General features: G+C 39.2%; 1 protein-coding gene across 8 annotated transcripts; it reads right to left on the bottom strand.

The window, feature by feature from the left end:
- Positions 1-644: 644 nt before the first annotated feature.
- kcnk4b (potassium channel, subfamily K, member 4b) lies at positions 645-14898 on the bottom strand. 8 transcript variants are annotated; one of them, XM_028466892.1, is made up of 8 exons: positions 14775-14898; positions 9520-9649; positions 9050-9350; positions 3546-3660; positions 3283-3473; positions 3024-3210; positions 1670-1812; positions 645-1595 (listed from the first exon to the last, which is right to left on the bottom strand). In XM_028466892.1, coding segments are annotated over exons 1-8 (1650 nt in total). In that variant the 5' UTR covers positions 14776-14898; the 3' UTR covers positions 645-1013. The 8 variants fall into 8 exon arrangements, with proteins under 8 accessions (XP_028322693.1, XP_028322694.1, XP_028322690.1 ...); XM_028466893.1 differs by having other exon boundaries at positions 3283-3443; XM_028466889.1 differs by having other exon boundaries at positions 3024-3473.
- Positions 14899-19033: the final 4135 nt, after the last annotated feature.

Here is a 19033-nt window from a genome sequence, read left to right as displayed (position 1 = left end):
GTAAAGTTTTGTCAATTTTTTCTATAACATTGTATCACAGAGAGCATATAGACTGTACTGACTGCAGAGGGTTGCTGCTGTCTCCAAAAAAAGAAAATCATTGCTTTTTGATCACAAAACTACCTCCCTTATTAAACTGATAAGGGAAGCACTTTCCTTTTCCAGTATTTCCGTAAATATAACAATAGAGTGTTCAATGTTTGGGTTTCCCACCGAATATGTCGCCATCACTCCCTGTGTTTCCATGACCCTCGGAAAGGCACAAAATCTAAATAGCGCAATAAAAACTGGTAATGGAAACACCTGAATTTCGTAAAAACACTCAAATATTGCTAAAAAAGTGTGTACGCTTTCATGGGGAGGTATTTCAGAAGTTTCGCTATGCTATGGAAATACTTTTTCTGCAAATACACGTCACAGATCGTGACGTATAGGGTCATATGATGTGACGTCACTAGACCACTTCTCTCCAAGAAAACATGGCGCGGTACGTGTAAACAAGAGAGGAAACCGGGAAATTCTTAGCATTATACTTAAAAAAAAATATTACTGCTACATTAGACAAAAAATCAACAAAAGAATATGGAGTGTTATAAGGAGGTTTGGAGCGTCCATCTTCCTCGTGGGATGAGATTTCACGGTAGTTACGACGTGCCTGCCCAAAACAACCTTCATTGGAGACACGTTCAAAGCGCAATTATACTTTGTCAACATTTAGAAATATCGCTTTTATTTTGTAAAAATCTTGCACTGGTACTTGACTTTTCTTTTAACTCCTTACTATCACCTATTTCTTTCCTATCTTTACTTATTCAGTCAGAGTATTTAATAGGTGGTACAATAGGCATCATAATGTGTGTCTGTATCTGTGTTCCATATAGCCTAATGACATTTTAGGGTGTATATGTTGTTTTTTGTGCTGTTGTATCCCTAAGTTAAGAGAAAGTAACCGCATTATTATTGTTTGACATTCCAAGGTGTGAGAATTGAAGTGGTTGTACATGGCTTTAAACTTAAGACTGTACTGGTACATCTTCAATAGGTTTGGGCTCTCTTTTGTCTTCGCTTCTGTTCTTTGAGCGAATGGTGTTTGGGCTTCTTTGAGGAACAGGTCTTCTGTTGCGCCGTCTCTTTGGTGGATGAGTATTGCCTTGTGTCGACTCTAGCATAGGATCTAAATGCACTTTGGCACTCTGAGTGTCCGAGGACTCATCAATAAACGCAAGGTTCTCTCCAAAGTAGTCCAGAGGTTGAGACTGATGAGAATCTGGAGGAGCCTTTTCATCCTCCTGTCTTCGTTTTCCCTCTTGTACTTGCTCCGTCTGAGTACCTGGAGATTCTGATTCTGATTCTGATCCTGAGTCATTAGAGGAGGAAGAGGAGGATCCAGATGCTGTATGACTCTCATGCTGCTCCTTTTGTCCTTCTGGGCCCCCATTAGCGGTTACGGAGTGACCGTGGCTGCGATGCCCATGACGATGCTTTCGTCGACGCTTTTTGAATGGATCGTCAATTTTGCCAGCAATGCGAAAGTCCACGGACATGTTGTGGATGTTCTGAGTCCAGTCAGTGGCATGGGCTCGGAGCTCTTCCATCTGAAAGATGAAATTGGAAACTATAATTTTGTGACTGAGTGAGGAATCATGTCCTCTATCAAAGGCAAAAGTACCTCAGCTCTGGTCTTCTTGAAAAACACTCTTAGCCAGTTTCCAATCATAGTAAGTATTGATGCAAAGTATGCAAGACCCAATAGAATCCAGAACCACACCAGGGGCTTGTACCAGTGGTCGCTTCCAGCAAAGCCAGAGTCACCTTTGATAGAGAGAGAACAGCAAACATTGCACAATCATTTAATCCATCCGTCCATCCTGCTCCATTGAAAAGTGTAAACATTGGTAAACAGGTACTATAGCAGGTTAGACACTCAATAATTCATCACTCCCAAGAAAGTCATTGTAAATAATTAATGATACCGTCTTAGCTGAGTAAGCCTTAAACATCACAAATTATTTTTTATGAATATAAGGATAATTAAGTCATGTCTCATCTACAGATCAATAAATCAAACTAAAAATCTAAATACCAAGCTTGTGTAACAACCAAAAGTTTCTTATGTAGATAAGTCTGCCAACATCTTGAAATACTCTTTTGCTCCACAAAGTAGGCTAGTGATACATGGTTGGTCCTAGTGTTGTACTCAAGTAGACCACTCTATCCAAGACCAGGACTTGCCTGAGACCAGAATGCACTGAAATCAAGAATAAGACTTTCAAGGGTCAAGACCAAGGTCGAGACAAGACGAAGACCATCAAAATCTATTCTAAAAACCATAACAGGGTTGAACAGACAAAGAGGATTCTCTCTTTAATTTTAATTATTTTTTTAATATATTTGACTGACAAAAACAAGGTGTCTGGAATGCTTTCAAAGCTGAACATGCAATACTTGTACGCATTTAATGTTTAAGGTTTTGGAGGTATCTGACACATAAGGCACTCAAAAAGATTTCCATTAAGCAGAACAATTAGTAAGCTAACACGAAGAGTTTCAAGTCAAATAACATTCATTGATCTGGAACAGTTCCAAATGCTTCCCCTTATTATCACATTAAAGTAGTTGAAGAATAGCAGATCAGGATTGGTCTGGACAGATAATCCCAAGTCCAGTCAGTCCGAGAGCGAGACAAGTTCTAGACCATCAAAATGAGGTCTTAAGTACAACAACAGTAGTTAATCCTTAACTATCATCTTACCAGTAGCGGGAAAGTGTTTTTTTTCTCTGGAAAAATATGATTTGAAAATGAATCTTTGAATAGGCCTATTTTCTGCACTGGCATCTGTCTGAAAGGATGCACAATTTACAAGAGGGTTAGGGGTGGGATCAAAAGACCTTCAAGCATCAAACTTGATCATTTTAATGCTTAAAAATCATAAAAATATATTTGAACCTTCATTTAATATCAAACCGTTGCAAGCTATGCTGTAGGATCTAGACTGTGAGGCAGATTGCTGCTGCTTTTTAACCTGCAACGTAATCTCCAAAGCCGACTGTGGTCAGGGTGATGACCACAAAGTAGGCCGACTCCAGGAGGCTCCAGTGCTCCACCTCTTGAAAAACCAGGATGGGCAGTGCTACAAAGAGCAGGCATCCCAGAAGGATGGACAGGATGGCTGAGATCACTCGCACAATGGTTGGACTGACCCGCCATTTCTGTGAGGCACAACAGCAGAGTGAAACAGCACCACAAAACAAAAGAGAATTTAATATTATCGTGAGCCTGACCAGGAAGAGAGTCTCTATTTTAAGGACGGTTTTCCTCAGGCCAGTACCAAGGTGGTCTCCGACTCCGGCCAGTAAGATACCAAACATTGGGATTCCCACCAACGCATAGAAAATACAGAAAATTTTCCCACCCTCAGTCTTGGGAGAGATGTTTCCAAACCCTGGATGTGTTGGAAGAAAGGAAACACACTCTTTTTTACAAATAATCACTTAATTATCCTCATCTGGTCACACACATATCCTGATAATTGTCTTTCACTCACCAATGGTTGTGATGATTGTCCCTGAGAAGAAAAAGGCACTTGCTATGTCCCACTTGCTGACATAGGTGTTGTTATTGTTAGGATCCACACCTGCACCGAGGGCCTCTGCCACTTCCTGTGGATTAGATTCAGGAGGAAATACATGATAAGGATTTAATCACTTCAACAGTATTGTAAAGTGTGGAGAAAAAAATTGTTCAAAAGAAGCTGTATGTTACGAGATTTTGGGCAATTCCATTGAATACGAGCATATTTGTAAATTACTATAGGTAATCCTATCATCAAAAGGAATTATTTTGTTGAAAATATCTTCAGTATAATAAAAAATATACCCATCTCATACATTGACGTGTTCGAAACTAGTAAACCTGTGCAGCATTTGGTGTGCGTCAGATATCCACAATGTTGTTAGTTCATTGATGTTTAAATTAATGAGGCAGAAATTTCACTTTTGTATTGGTCAGGAGAATCCTGAAGTTACCGAACAAACATTGGAATACAAGCGAGCAGGCTTCTAGTGTTATCTCTGGTATTCTACGTGTGCAACATTGGTCTCCATTAATACAACTTTTATTAGGGACATGATAGAAAAGAAAGGCGAACTCCCCAAAAATGAACATTCCTTGGCAGAATGTCAGAATTCCTATTTGAAACTTCGTAGTGATCGGATTTTAAACCCAACTATGAATTTTAAAAACATTTAAATTTGGACTAAAACTACATTGTATTGTAGATCTCCACCTAGTAAGGCCCGGGACAAGTTTATCTTTTTAACTTTGCACAGTGCTTGATTTGTAAATTATTAGGTCCCAGAACACTGGCCACGTGTTGTTCTAACAGTAAGCGAGAGACAAAAAAAGTCACACAATAAAAGATTGGAAAGCGCCTTTTGCAAACTAAATGGACCAATAATATCACGTGAACAAAAACAGTCAATTAACCAAAGAACTTTGTATCCTCACAACTTTTTTAAATATTCCACAGCCGAATCCTGCCTTGTCTTCCATAAGCCAATAGTAGCAGCTCATTTTAGCTTTGAACTGAGCCTCTGTCCGAACTTGCAGAACTTTCTCCTTCTCTTCTCTCTGTCCCCGAGTCCTCCTCATGTCTCCTGGATAGTTTGCCTCCTGTGTCATGTCCGTTGGAGGCAGGTGCTCCTATATTAGCATCGTTGCTACACGTGCTACTCGCTACGCTAACTGCTGCGGCTGCTCTGCAATGTAAACCTCTTTTGTTTACAGAAATTTGATAAACAAAATCCGTGACCCAAAATAATCTGTGACCACAGGGGGCGACAGTTCCAACTCTGCTGTTTCATAGACGACCCAAGTTGAATTTGTCTGCTGCAAAGAACCGGTAATCTTGCCAGAATTGATTGAAGGTATGGTTTAATGGTTTAGGTCCAGACTTTTTGCTCTTCTTCTCTTCTTGATGCTGTCTACGAAACAGCAGAGTTAGAACTGTCGCCCCCTGCGGTCACAGATTCTTCGGGGCGCACAGGCTCTCAAACGGTAAACTAATCCCAATTTTAAAAGTTAATAAAACAAATATGGTGCAAAATAATGTGTTTAGTTGGGCATAGATATTCTAATAAGGTTTTAGGCCATATTAGTAAAAACAGTGGAGGATCCCTTTAATCCAACTGCCTTTTTTTAGCCATTTACTACCGTCTTCCCTGCTGACAAGAGACAATTTTTGCAAAAAATCACACTTTAAATGTAGCGTGGGGGCGTGGCTTGACATTCCCCTGTCTTCCTCAGTCGCGTGTCTACATTAAATTTTGCGTAATGACAATTCCAGTTGTTTCAACTCAATAAAAGATACAGCTGTCAAAATATAATACTTGAAAATTGAATTAAAACACATAAAAGCGAATGAGTTGCTGGGGGAAAAAATGAGGTGCTGGATCCAATCAAATAAGTGCCGGTCAAAAATTGGGAGGTGCCGGATCCTGCTACGGCAAGATCAGATTATGCTCTGACTTTGGAAAAGATTTGCGACCACAAATAAGCAAACACCAGCCCAGCAAGGGTTTTTAATCCATTCTTCATTTTGAGCTTTTCATTTACGACGCTGACACTCACACTTAACCTGCATTGCTTTGCTGCTACACCATCCTTGCATCACTCAAGCCTTATTTGATTGAGGGTCTTGAGCATATAACAGTTTGATAGCACAAACCAGGGCACACTCTCATTAGCGGCTTGTTTATTGCAAGCATAGACACTAAACTAAACATACGGCAATCATCATCCCCCAAAAAAACCCAAGACTTGAGTTTTAACCACAAATGGCAGTGTTGCTAGATGCTTTCTGTTCTTATTTGCTCAGTTTTAGATTAAAAAACCCAAAAGTAATACATTAGTGAGTTCTTATCAATACTACTCACATTTAGCTTCATAAAAATAGGGGTGCCCATACATTTGGACTACCTGTATGATTATTAATGGGGATAGAAATATCTTACATGCCTTTAAAATATAAATGATCATGGTACCATGATCAGGATTACAGACCAAGATAACTGCCAATATCTGACAAAGAGGATATTTGATACTTGGTGAAGGTTTGTGCTCTCTGACTGCTCTTGTTTCTTGTAAGAATATCTACTTTTTTCATACCCAACAATACCTGAATGTTGGCTTCCAACACATTGGGCCTTAAACTTTTCTGGAGTTATTTTAGGAGTAGCATTCCTTAGATCACATCATACAGTAGAACATGCTGTTTGATTAGAGTTAGTTGGGGTTAGACCTTGGGTTCAAAAGCTCACCTAAACATTGTTGATGAGGATATGAGTCAGCATACAGCTAGTCTACAGCTAGTTCATCCAAAAAAAAAAACACACTCATATGCAGTGCATGAGTGTATATGACATGTTTAAAAATGGTCGCTTCATTGCTCCAGTGACGTGACGACCTGGGAATAGTGTGTGTCTGCAGAGCCGAAAGCAGCACTGAGACGGCTGCTGCACTGAGAAGGCTGATGACTTCTTCTCAGGCTGTATGTTTACAGCACTTATCATAGATCACACTTGTACTCATGGTTTAAATGCTCAAATTACAGAGTTAAAGGATGAGTTCACTCAACATATACTTAGAATTTAAAAGGCTTATCCAAGGAGTAGGCTATTTTCATTTTGGCCCCAGTAAGTGTACAGCTGTCTCGATGAAGCCTCCGGCTCTAGAGACAGTGACCGGGGGAGTGACATGGGGAGAGACTCATTGACGATTGGATGTTGCGACGCAGCTGGAAATCACTGGAAATCTCGCGGGTATGTGTTATGTTGCTTGAAGGGAGGTCGCTTGACATGCTTCATTTACCTTGATTATGAATGTAATCTAGTTGCCACGTAAAAGTATGTGTCTGCGGAGCCGGAAGCAGCACTGACAGGGCTGCTGCATCGAGAGGGCTGCTCACTTCTTCTCTGGCCGTACTTTTATAGCACTGATAATAGACAGCACCACTTGTACTTACAGTTTAAATGTTCAACTTACAGAGTTACTAAAGGATAAGTTCACTCAAAATATACTTAGGTTTTAAAAGGCTTATTCAAGGAGTATGCTACTTTCATTTGGTCCCAGTAAGTTGAGGAAGTGTACAGCCCTCGCGCTGAAGCCTTTTCGCTGTAGCGAGAGGGCTGCAGCCTCTGGCTCTACGGACAGTGACGGCTGAGGGAGTTTTCGCTTGAAAAGTTACAATTTTTCATCTTTGAGAGACCAGTCACGTGAACAATCGCACAATCTAGTCACTGAAATTGTGCAAGTCGCTGGATGTTGCATCATTTACATGGGTTTTGAACGTATTCTAGTAAAGGCAGGCATACACTGTGCAATTTTGGGCCCATTTTGAGCCCATTTTCGACTCGTGCATCTATTTTTGGGATTGTGCGAGTCGTGCATCGTATCGTATACGTGGGGTCACGAGAAGCGATTAACACCTCACGACCAGCTCCCAATCAGCAATCGTATGGTCGTAAGGAAATCAAACATGTTTGAAATCCAGTCGCTCCTTGTGAGGGTATCTCACAGTTGAAGCAGTGCCACGGACCAGCTTACTTTAAACTCTCACACTGCGCATGCGCGAATACCGTAGGACCGCTGTAAAATTGACGGACTGTACTGCCCATGTCTGTCCAGTCAGCTCCTGGTCCATCACATCGCCGTCTTTTCTTTTTTAAAGCTCTTTTTACAGAGATTTGCGAGAGTCTCTCCACTTCTGGGTTCTTCTTCTTCTTTGTCTGTTTTAATGGCAACGCATCAGAGTTATTCTTCTTCTATTTTGTACATTGCATTTCCGGAAATAAGACCCCGATGTGTCGTGTATGAACGTACAGTGTGAGCGGTCAGGTCGTATCAGAGTGTCGGTCCGTATAGTGTGAGAATATGCATCGTGAGCTGCGCACATTCGGGCTCTGCACCTGAGTCGCACAGTTGGAGCTGGAGCTGAGTGCAACGATTGAAAAAATCGCACAGTGTATCCCAGCCTTAACCAGAGTCGCTTCTGTTGCGTTCGGTGTGAACGCTCCTTTACAGTGACTTACATTTACATACTTAAGTTACACTCACTTTCTTGCTATCAACTAGAGCTCTAATCAGTTTCTTGCTGCAGTTTCTATTCCACTAACCAACAATGAGTAGATTATCATGGTAACTTTTAATGAATTCACAGATGTCTTGTCAGTGAGTCTTGTCATTGTGTTCAATATCTTGAATTACTTCATGGATTTTATTTGTCTTTTATAAACAAATGTACTATTTTAATTAGGTATGAAAAGCTAAACAGCACTATGGCTGATTGATGAAGTTAGCTGGAATATGACTACAAGACTTGGTGTGTTGTTTTTAGGCAATAACTAAACCATTAAAATGTTTGAATAAAATCTTAATTTTGTCTAACAAGTAACATGAAAGCGACTTTTTAAACCTGAGAAACTACTAGTTTCCCATTTTAAATATATTAAATAAAAACACTTTTGAACTGCGACACAAGATTTATTTGCATGTGTTTTATTTGAATACTCTCCCTTTCCAAAGCCGTGCATGATTTGTAACTCTTACAGTGGTTTGCAGGTCTTTTTTTTTTTTATCCCTGTTGTGATCGTTTCAGGGTTGATTGTTCATTCTTTGCTATATTTGTGAAAATACTCCCATCTACTTGCGAGTATGAAATTAATAAAGAGAATAGGGATATTAGATATTTTATATTTTATATTACAACACATTTTAACTAATCATTTAACACAATGTTTTAGCTCATCCAAAAATTAGCAGGTACTTTATTACATTTCATTTAATGTGTTCCAGTATGTTTAATACCTTTAAAAAAAAATAAAGTGAGACAATTGTTTGGATATTACTTTGATTTAAAGTGTGTTAAACAACTCCAAGAGGAGGAGGGTCACCTGTGCAGGTCTACACAATCCTCCTGGATGCAATAAGCTGAAGTAAGATGAACATGAACATTTAAAAAAAAAAAAAAAATGAAGTAGTAGTGTGTTCTACCTCTATCAGAGCCTGCAGGTTTTCTGGATCCACGCAGGAGAAGTTAAACAGGAAGTCTCTTCGTGCTCCCTGCAGCTGCATGTGTTTGCTTTTCTCCAATGGAGCCTCCAGGGAACGAAACACAACCGCTCCCAGCACCAGGTAGAGAAGCACCCCTGTTAAGATGGCAAGAAGGGTGGAGCAGCGCATGGTTGCACCTCCTGTCAGTCCCAGCACACTCTGCTGCTGCTGCTGCTGCTGCTGCTGCTGCTTCTCTCTCTCAGCCTCAGCATCCGTGTGGTCAGGATCCCAGCTGCTGCTGCTGAAACATGAGCAACCATATACAGGCACATAGGTTACATAGGGAAAACAACTACAGACAGCAGCATGGGCTTCACCCGCCCATGCAGCCTTTAAAACGACTCCACACTACACACTAAAACCAGCATAAAAACCCTGCCTCACACTATACATGCAATGGATAAATTCACCTGTCAATCTGCTTTTTCTGCCCACGCCTTCGTCTTTTCCAATCTTTCTTTTCACCTGGGTTGAGGATGGAGTCTTTGGATCCGAAACCACTGGGAAGCCCTTCCCCCTCGCACTCTGAAAGAGGGGACACTGAAAAGCACCACAGACACGGAGAAGATCAGAACTCACAGCGTTATTGGGGGAAAAAAAGGGCAATAAAGGCAATAATCAATGATGCTGAGTAAGATGTGGTGCAGGCGCCGCAGCGTGACTATGTCTTTGTGTCAGTGTACGTATGAATGATGGTTCTGGATGAAAACCGTTATTGCTGTTGTGATTTCTTCTCTTTCAAAGCGCTGTTAATCAGGCAATGTGTTTAAGTGCAGGTTTGGCACAACAGCATTGAGTGAAGCTTCCATGCTCTGCACTCATAAACTTTCATCTTCATCACTCTCCATATTTTATTTTCATTCCTCAAAATACAACACTTGTATCATTGGAATCTGTCAGAAGGACATCGGTGACCAAATTTATGATCGACAGACAGAAACTAAACAAGCTGCCAACTTTCTAAAGTTCAGCATCTGTTGCTCCTATGTCAGCGGATCTGTTGGTGCTCGTCCAAAATTAGACCAATAAACATCACACGGTGACAGCAAAATATACACTTGTAATTCAAACCGTTTTACAGCTGCTGGGAAAACACAAAACAATTATACATCAACTAAATCACACGAGCCTTATTTCTTCATCTATAGAACATTTCTGCATACTAGAAAATGGCTGAAATAATTGATTATAAATTAGTTTTCTATGTTGAGCGTGAAGATTTTCACTTCCCAATTGCACAACTTAGACGCATCTGAACCTTGGCACATGGTTGTAAACCGTCTCCATTAGCGCACACGGTTCAAACCCTGCACATTGTTCAACTTCCACCCACAAAGCTGTGCGTCACTTGAACAGATGAAACAGTAGTAAACATTACATTAAGCAATGTGACTCTGCAGCAGCAACAGACTAAATACTCACCACTCCTCTTTATTACCACTTTATGAGACCCTTCAGCTCTGTGAGATTCATGGCACAGACAGTCCTGCCTCGTGTGGTGGGTCCTTACCTTAAAATCAGAGACCATCAGCATCCGGACAGTGTGTGTGTGTGTGTGTGAAGAAAAGACACTGAGAGCGTATAAAAGACTGTGAAAAGATGGATGGGTTTGATGAGTAGATGCTAATTCCAGGCAGGCTCTGCTCACTTTATGGTTTTCTTCACATGTAAATGCTGAAGGTGCATTTTTCTCGCTTCAGGGATTTTAAGTGTGTGAAAAACAGAAGTGGTCAGTGGGATCAATGGTTTGTGCTTTATGGAGGTTTGATGATACATTGCACACTCCACGGGAGGAATTAAGTATCCCCTTAATATGCAGCAGTGAGAGTAGATTAGCGCTGGAAGTGAGTAAAAGATTATACAGCTGATCTTCTCAGTCAGGGTTTTATTTTGTCTAATCTTAAGCATTATTTTATTTTTTTGAGCTGAAAAAGGAACAAATTTGCCCCAAAGTTAAAAAAGCACCTTTTTTTTTTATTTTTAAACTTCTGCCCACACTGGTCTAAGCTGAATATTGCCACAACCTTCAATTTTATTGCATAATTTACTCCTTAAAGGTGCAGTCTGCAACTCTTATAAAAGTAACTTTTTGTCATATTTACTAAAGCTGTCACTATGTAAGGACAGCTTTACATCAAACTAGTAGTTTGTGTGAAAAAAACAGCCTCATTGAGTCCCCCCTGCTTCTCCTGCAGCCTTTGGCAGATTGCCAGAATGCACCGCGACCGAGCAAAAAGAACCAATCAGAGCCAGGATTGTGTTTGATGGACTGTCTGACAGCTGTTGCTCACAGTCCCCGCCCTTTTCCCGGGCTGGAGCGCCGTCTTTTTTACAGTGTACGGTGTGGAGGAGTTGAAGATGGAATTAGCAACTTTTCTGCATGAAAGGTAATTACTGCTGCTTGATTTACATTATGTTTGATTTATAATTGTTACAGTAGAACTCTGTAGTGCATGTGTTGTTCATGTGCGCGCAGCAGCCTCCATGTGGGCTGCTGTAAGTGACACTTTGTTGTTGCTGCTTCTGCTGAGGTGTGTGCACATTGAGAGAGAGAAGCGAAGCAGTAATATGCTTTTAACAGAGCATGTTATATTACTGTGATGTTGTTGTCGGACTACCGTTAGCTTGTTAGCTCCTCTGAGGGAGGGACTTTGGAAAGTTTGGAGGCAGGGCAAGAGAGCTAGTTGTTCAGAGCTCCACATTTGTGCGCATTCACAAGGATACTGGTCACTTCAAAACAGGGAGGGGAGGGGGGAGCGGGGTTGATTCCACTCCAGTCTTACGATTCTACATACTGCAGCTTTAAGGCTAAAGCATTTGTTTTTCATGGTTTTGTTTGGGTTTTAGGTTAACCTACTGTACATAGTTTGGTTTCAAAGTCAAGAGATGATAAATCCATGATGTGTAATTTTTCCTGGAAGCTGAGAAGGGAATGCTCAGTGCAAACACAGTGTATTACTTTTCCTCTGAATCACAGAGTGGGAATCAAATCATTTGTAATGACAGAGAAGCACTAATCTCTGATATTAGTATTTTACATGGATTTTCATTTCATTTTAATAATTAAAAAAAAATTATAGTAAGGAAGTTACTGTATTGCCTGGCCAATTTTAGTGTTTTTAGACAGATATTCATAGAACAACAAACGTGGTCATGCTCCTGCATCATTTCAACCACAGTCTAATATCGCTGCTTTAGGTCAAACGACTGACCTGCAACTGAAATATGACTTTTAATGAATACAGTAACCTTATTCCATGTTTTTCTCTCCAAACAATAACTTCGGTCATTCATCACAGTCTGATGCAATATTGCTTCTTCCAGCTTTTATTCCATGGTATTGACATCTAGATGTGTTAAATAACTCAGCACAGAGCACCGTTTGTTTGAACCCACCCACTTTTCAAGTGAGCAAAAGCATTGGAACAGAGATTACTGTATTAAATCAACTGAAAATGTTTCTTCACAGCTCTCATAATGTTTCTGTCATCAACCGCTGTTGATACCCTTGGCCGACCTGTTCAATGTTTGTCGCTCAGTACACCAGTAGTTTCTTTCTATTTGATGACATTCCACATTGTTGTATTGGTTCAAACAAAAGGTGCTCTGTCCTGAGTTATTTAACACATCTAGATGTAAATACCATGATATAAAAGCTGCAATTCTGAACTTTTGTCTCATATTCATGTTTTGATCTGAAACCCAAATGTCTTCAGTATATAACATAATCAAAGGAATGGACCTTGCTGTTCCAAAACATTTGGAGGGGACTGTATGTTCATGCCTGCACATCCTTCATTATGTCATTAAAACATGTTTACAGAATGCACTGATATAAAATGTGAAAACTTGACCATCGTATTGTGTTATCTATCAGCTAGGTTTGAAGATGGATTTAACCCGTTCTCTTTAAAATGCTAATTACCATTGAATAACTACGGCATCATCAATTATTCACCTTAGCTGCATTTGTAAAGTGATTACATTATTTGCTTATACTGTTGCAAAATGTTGATGTTTTTCTTTCTTATCTACACTTTAAAATAGTGATCTTTGCAGGTAGTTGTGACCACCCTAAGCTTTTTCTCCTTCTTTTCAAATGGACAATAGACAAAATTAAGGAAAAATGAACTATAACAAATAGAATCCTTGCCAAAAACTAAATGATTGAAAAAGTATTTCAAATATTCATTTCACATGTGACACCTAAATAAAAATTTGGTGGAGACAACAAGAATGCGGCCATCAAAATATTAAAATATTAAACTCTAATGTACCTGTCATTTCATGGCATCAGTCAACACATCTTTGCACTGTTTGACTGATCTCGACTGCGCCCTGAACACTTCCTACAAGTTCACCGTGCTGCATTACAGCCATCCTGTATAACGCTACATCACAGTCTAAACGTATTAAGATGCATTTGTAAGAGGAGCATCAGTAAAAAGGAGTCGAGCCTGACTTTGTCTTTCACCGGCTTCTCCTGCAAACTCTCTTCACTTCCAAAGTGGAAATGCTGAGCAGCGGGATTACATTTATTTGATGCACTCACCAAACGAACAGTTAAATACATTTAGCTCCTTCAATTTAATCTGCGTGAGAGCTGCTGTCTGTGAGCTTCTGTCCAACTGCAGTTAAGCACTGGTCTCTTTCCTTCCAATGCATACATGATGAATGGGTGATTTTATTCATTTTGGTTCATATTGATCATTGATGTATTAAATACAAAAATCATAAAACGCAAAAAAAGAAATAGGCCCAAAGCAAACGTTTATCCTTATATAATATTTATTATTTCAACTTCATATTCATGAATAATTTTATACTTCTGACATTTTTTTTAGCTTCATAAAGGAAGCAAACGACTTAAATTCTTCATTGAGAGCATTTCATAATCAATACCTCTTAAATTATATTTACTCTCACTTATTTTAAAGAAGTCATGAATACTATTGGGAGCAATATTTTTTTTTTTACTTTATACATTATCTCTTATCTCTCTTTTGTAATTCTTCTAATGTATCTATAATAGGTTTTTCCGACATTATCCACCTCCTACACAATATGGCATAACAAAAGAACAATATATCAAACATAAGCTGTTTTTGTTTAGTAAGTCCCGAGTTTTATTTAGTATTCCCACAGATTTGGACACTTTTCTTTTAATAAAGTCAATATGGGGTTTCCCAAGCAGTTTAACCTAAAAGTTTAGTTTCATAAACTCGAGCATTTTTATTTTTGTTACCTGAAAAAATCATGAACTTTGTTTTATTTTTTGTTTAAAGAGAACTTATTGCGATCAGATCCTCTCTTGACACCAGTTTTTGTTTCCAGTTTTAACTCCAATATGTCTCCTGTACAAAATAAATTTGTATCATCTGCAAACGTGATACAGATGATACTTTTGATTAAAAGTCAGTTTGACCTCGGGGCGTAACCTTTGTTGTTGTACCTGCAGTGAAATGCTTTTGAGAGTTTGAAAAACAATACTGTCCCACACGTTTTAATAAAAACTAGTTTATTTATCACTTGATCATCCTTAATTACAACAATCACTCTGGTTTCAGTTTTTTGTAACGTGTCGTTATCGATTAAAAAAAAAAAAAAAAAAAAATTCCCGTGAACACAATTTAACACAGAAATGAAGAGATTTTAAAATCCTTACTTCTTGTTGATTGATGGGTAAAATCCACAGTTTCTTCTTAATCAACAGGATGATGAGAGTTACAGTGGTATCCAGTGAATAAACAGAGGCTTGTTTATAGGCACATATTGGATCAGAAACAAAGATGCACTGGAACGCAGAGCTGAAATTGATTGAGCAAATGATAAACAGACTCATTATTAGAAGTAAAGGGTCGTAGTAAATGAAAGAGAGGGAGGTGAGCAGGAGGAGACCTGGGCCACTCTTATGAGCACTTTATTTTCAATTAAGCCTTCGTGCATCTACTGTAAGCTCACTTTCTGCTGTTTTTGATGATGCAAGGACTTTGTGGACTGGAAATTGACTGGTTAGCAAACGTCTGCAAGTTTTTTTTTTTTAACGTAACGGAAGATATGCTTTAATGTGCACCAGAAACAGCATGATAAACGTTTTTTTTCAAGAATTTGGGCTCCTTTTGTAAGCATTTTAAAAAGAGCATTCTTTGAATTTTGAAAGTCTTTTTTTTTTTCTTCTCTCATTTGAGTTTTCAAGTTGCCGTTAATAATAGTATGAAAGACCTGCTTCTTGTAGCTTTGTGTCTGTATTTGTTCTCCTTAAATGCTTCTTCTTGGTATAGTTTACCAAAAAAGAACAATGATGTGAATTCGTTAAGTTTAATTCAAAGGGTGAGATTATGTACAAAAACCACTACCATGTTACTATTCAAATGGCTCCGGGCCTCTTTGGTCCTGAGAATTTGGGCCCCAAGCTCACAAAAGTTTGGAACCACTGAACTATCTTGACACAACCAGTTGGTAAGCCCCCCCCCCCCTTTATTTTAGGGACGCCTGTGATGGTTTTGCGATGATGCTATTTCGCCTCAAATTGGCGTAAAGAAAACAAATATACATTTCAATACCCTTATTTTTCCCTCCACCAAGGAGGTCATATTTTTAGCTGCGCTGATGTGTTTGTTATTTTCAAAAACGTTTTTCAAAAGTATATTGGTCGTCATGTTTGACAAATCCATTTCAATTTTTTTCTGTTAATTGGTTTTCGGCCACAGATGAGACCAATCAATTTTGGTGAAGGTAGGTTCAAGATCAAGGTGACAAAAAAATATAAAAAAATGCAAAATTCCCCATCTTTAGCATGGGGCATAATTTCTAAAACTCATATCTTTGTCAGATCTTCATCGATTTGTTCACAATTTTGCAGGATGATGTATTTTATCATTTTATTATTATATCCTCTATTTAACCAGATAAAAGCCTCATTGAGATTACAAATCTCTTTTTCAGGAGGACAATAAATACATCAATACATCAAAAACCAGCAGTTCTGGAGACACGAGCTCAAAACAAGATGACAAGCCGTTAGAATGGAAAACAGTCACATTGTCCAAGATTAGCTCCTTCCCAGTCCCTTAACAAAGATTTCAATTCTTCAACAGTGACTAGATCTGTTAGTTTCATATCAATCTGGAAACTGTTCCATGAAGAAGGGGCGGCACATTTAAAGGCATTCTTACCCAGTTCTGTTCTGACTCTGGAAACAACCATTTTAATAAAAACCTAAGACTGTTGTCCATGAAGGTTACTAGACCTGATCAAATATGTGGTAAGTAAGAAGGCAGTAGTCCAAGAACAGATTTATGGACAAATAGCAGCCAGTGTGAGAGTCTACGGGCAGACAGGGAGGGACGGTTTGCAGCAGCATACAGCAGACAGTGATGGACAACCAGTAGTAAAACGTAGAGCTCAGTGATACACCAAGTCCAATTTCTTTAGGTGTTTTTCAGGAGCATTCATAACTAACAAATCACCATAGTCCAGTAAAGGTAAGAAAGTGGTGGAGATTAAATAATCTCTGACCTGACATGAAAAACAGGACTTGTTTCTAAAGAAGAATCCAAATTTAAGTTTAGACTTAGACACAAGACTGTCATTGTGCTCCTCAGATGATAGAGTGTCAATGGAACGGAGCAACCCCATGCAGTGACAGCTCAGCAGCAGCCACACTGTCGTTGCGGCTCCGCAACTGTTCACATGGTCACATGGGACTATATGTGTGAAAGCACCCTTAGTGTCACTGTTGTATTAGGATTTTTCAGTGATCGGTTGCTATTGTATTGGGAGAGCAAAGGTGCACATGTAGCTTTGGGGGTGGGCAGGCGGCGGGGGGTGCAGAGTTTTTACGACAGTGACATAACCACCTTTAGGACCTTTAGGAGGAGCGCTAAACACAAGTTACTTAGTTCTGCTTTAATGGCAGCAGTAATTGTACTGTGCTGCTTTCTGAACCCTGATTGATATTGGGCTATGGTGTTATTCAAATGTGAAAAGTCTCTAAGTTGCTCACTGACAAGACTTTAGCTGAAATACATAATATAGAAATTGGCCTATAATTCATTAAACTGCAACATCTGACCAAACATGATCCGGATCCAATCCGTGTTGCAGACTTGGAAATGAACTTTGGAAAAGCCCATTTATGACTTTCAAAAATTCCTATACAATTTAAATAAGTTTTGATTTCATTCAAATTTGGTGGATTGATGTCGGGTTGTGACCTCAATCAAAATTTTGAGTTTCGTAGAGATCTGATCCAGAATGTGGATTTGGCAGCGGGTTGAAGTTTGCGGATTTTGACAGGGAAAACCCCATTCAGCTGAATTTTTGTCATGACAAATCTTGTCAGTGATGGAAACAGCTGAGAACGAAATTTCAAAAGTCTGTGCTGCACGAGTGCTTTCTTTTGTTTGTCTGTTGGCAGGATTACAGCAAAAGTACTACGCACAAGATAGACCTTTTCCGATGGAAGATTCTATTGAAATCTGGAGAGGATCTGAATCTATCTACTGATTTTGGATCAGTTTTGAAACTGATGGAAAATCCTGTCATTTTGAATGAACTGGACTTCTTTCTATTATTACCTCACACAGATGACTAGATTTATTAACTTAATTATTAACCCAGATACATGTCGTAATCAATAGCCCTGATACCTGTAAAGCTACAAGGTCGATCGAGGTTCTCTGCTTTCTTCACAGCAAAGATTGCTCTGGATGCAAAAGACTACTGTCTTATTTTGGTGCTTTACACCTTCAGTTCAGAGTCAGGGGTGGGGGTATGACCCCCCTACACTTCACCATTTGCTGGTCTTGTGACATCTAACAGGCGTGACTTCCTGAGCATTTGTTCTCTTCTGATTCCTGTTCCAAGAATCATTATCTTCACTTCTTGTCAACTCCTTTTTACAATGCCGTGTGTACACATTTACCAAGTCTAGTTCCCCCAATAATGATTCTACACAAGCATTCAGGTTAGAAGCTAACATTCTGACAATGTTTAAGCTTAGCTTCTAGAATCAGTGTACAGACTCTGGCAATCCCTATTTTTGTTATTGGCAAAATTTCAAAAAATTCATATGTGTTTGTAATTGATCGATCTTTATGAAATCTGACTCAGTAATGTCAGGTTGGTTCCTCAATTACCCCACCAAATGTCATCCGGATCAAATCCAGATTATTTCAATGCGACTTTTCAGAAAACGGGGGTACCCATACATTTTGACCTATTGTATCATCATTAATGGGGATAGAAATATCTTCCAAACCTTTAAAGTGTGAACCATCATGGTACCATGATCAGGATCAATGATCCAGAACACGGCCAATATCTGTCAAAGAGGATATTTTGGCGCTTGGTGGAGGCTTGTGCTCTTGTTCCATCATAAATACATACACGTGGTAGAGGCATCTTTTATTTATTTATTTTCTTACCAATGAGTGTTGCATTACTGTATTTAACACATTTTCAATCTATTTCATCAGTGTCCAGAGGACTGATTAATTCTGTTAAATGTCTCTAATAGCTTTTAGAAAGACTAATCCTCATCCGTCTCATTTTGGTTTCCATGATTCTAAATGTTGCAACTTAAAACCCGGCTGATTGAGGAATGTTTCAATTATTTTACCAAACACTTTTCATGCAGTTTCCAGTCTTTTATTTTATGAGCTGCATCCTCATCTAAACACGTACTCTTTAATAGATGAGCCAGACTTTAATGACATGCCGCATGAAAAAATAAAACTGACTGTAAACAAGCGTGAGTGCATTTCACTGATTACAGGACCAAGTATCTGGGAAGTCCTTGTCCACAGCGAGACCTCGCATCGATCTGCCAAGTAGTCGACTTCTCACTTCATCCAACCCCCACATGGGACCTGAGTAGCTTTTAAACGGTGAGAGGAAGTGGACGTAAATAAAGAGAGAGCA

Source organism: Gouania willdenowi, chromosome 14 (assembly GCF_900634775.1).
Source record: "Gouania willdenowi chromosome 14, fGouWil2.1, whole genome shotgun sequence".
Classification (NCBI taxonomy): domain Eukaryota; kingdom Metazoa; phylum Chordata; class Actinopteri; order Blenniiformes; family Gobiesocidae; genus Gouania; species Gouania willdenowi.
Note: the sequence above shows the minus strand (reverse complement) of the source record. Positions and strands in the feature narration are given on the sequence as shown.

Excerpts from the sequence above, each read along its gene's own strand:
- kcnk4b (XM_028466889.1), bottom strand. Across the intron at positions 3,474-3,545 it reads GACAATCATCACAACCATTG|AGTGTGTTTCCTTTCTTCCA; the intron begins GTGAGTGAAAGA and ends TTTGTAAAAAAG. Across the intron at positions 1,813-3,023 it reads CTTTGGAGATTACGTTGCAG|GTGACTCTGGCTTTGCTGGA; the intron begins GTTAAAAAGCAG and ends TCTCTATCAAAG.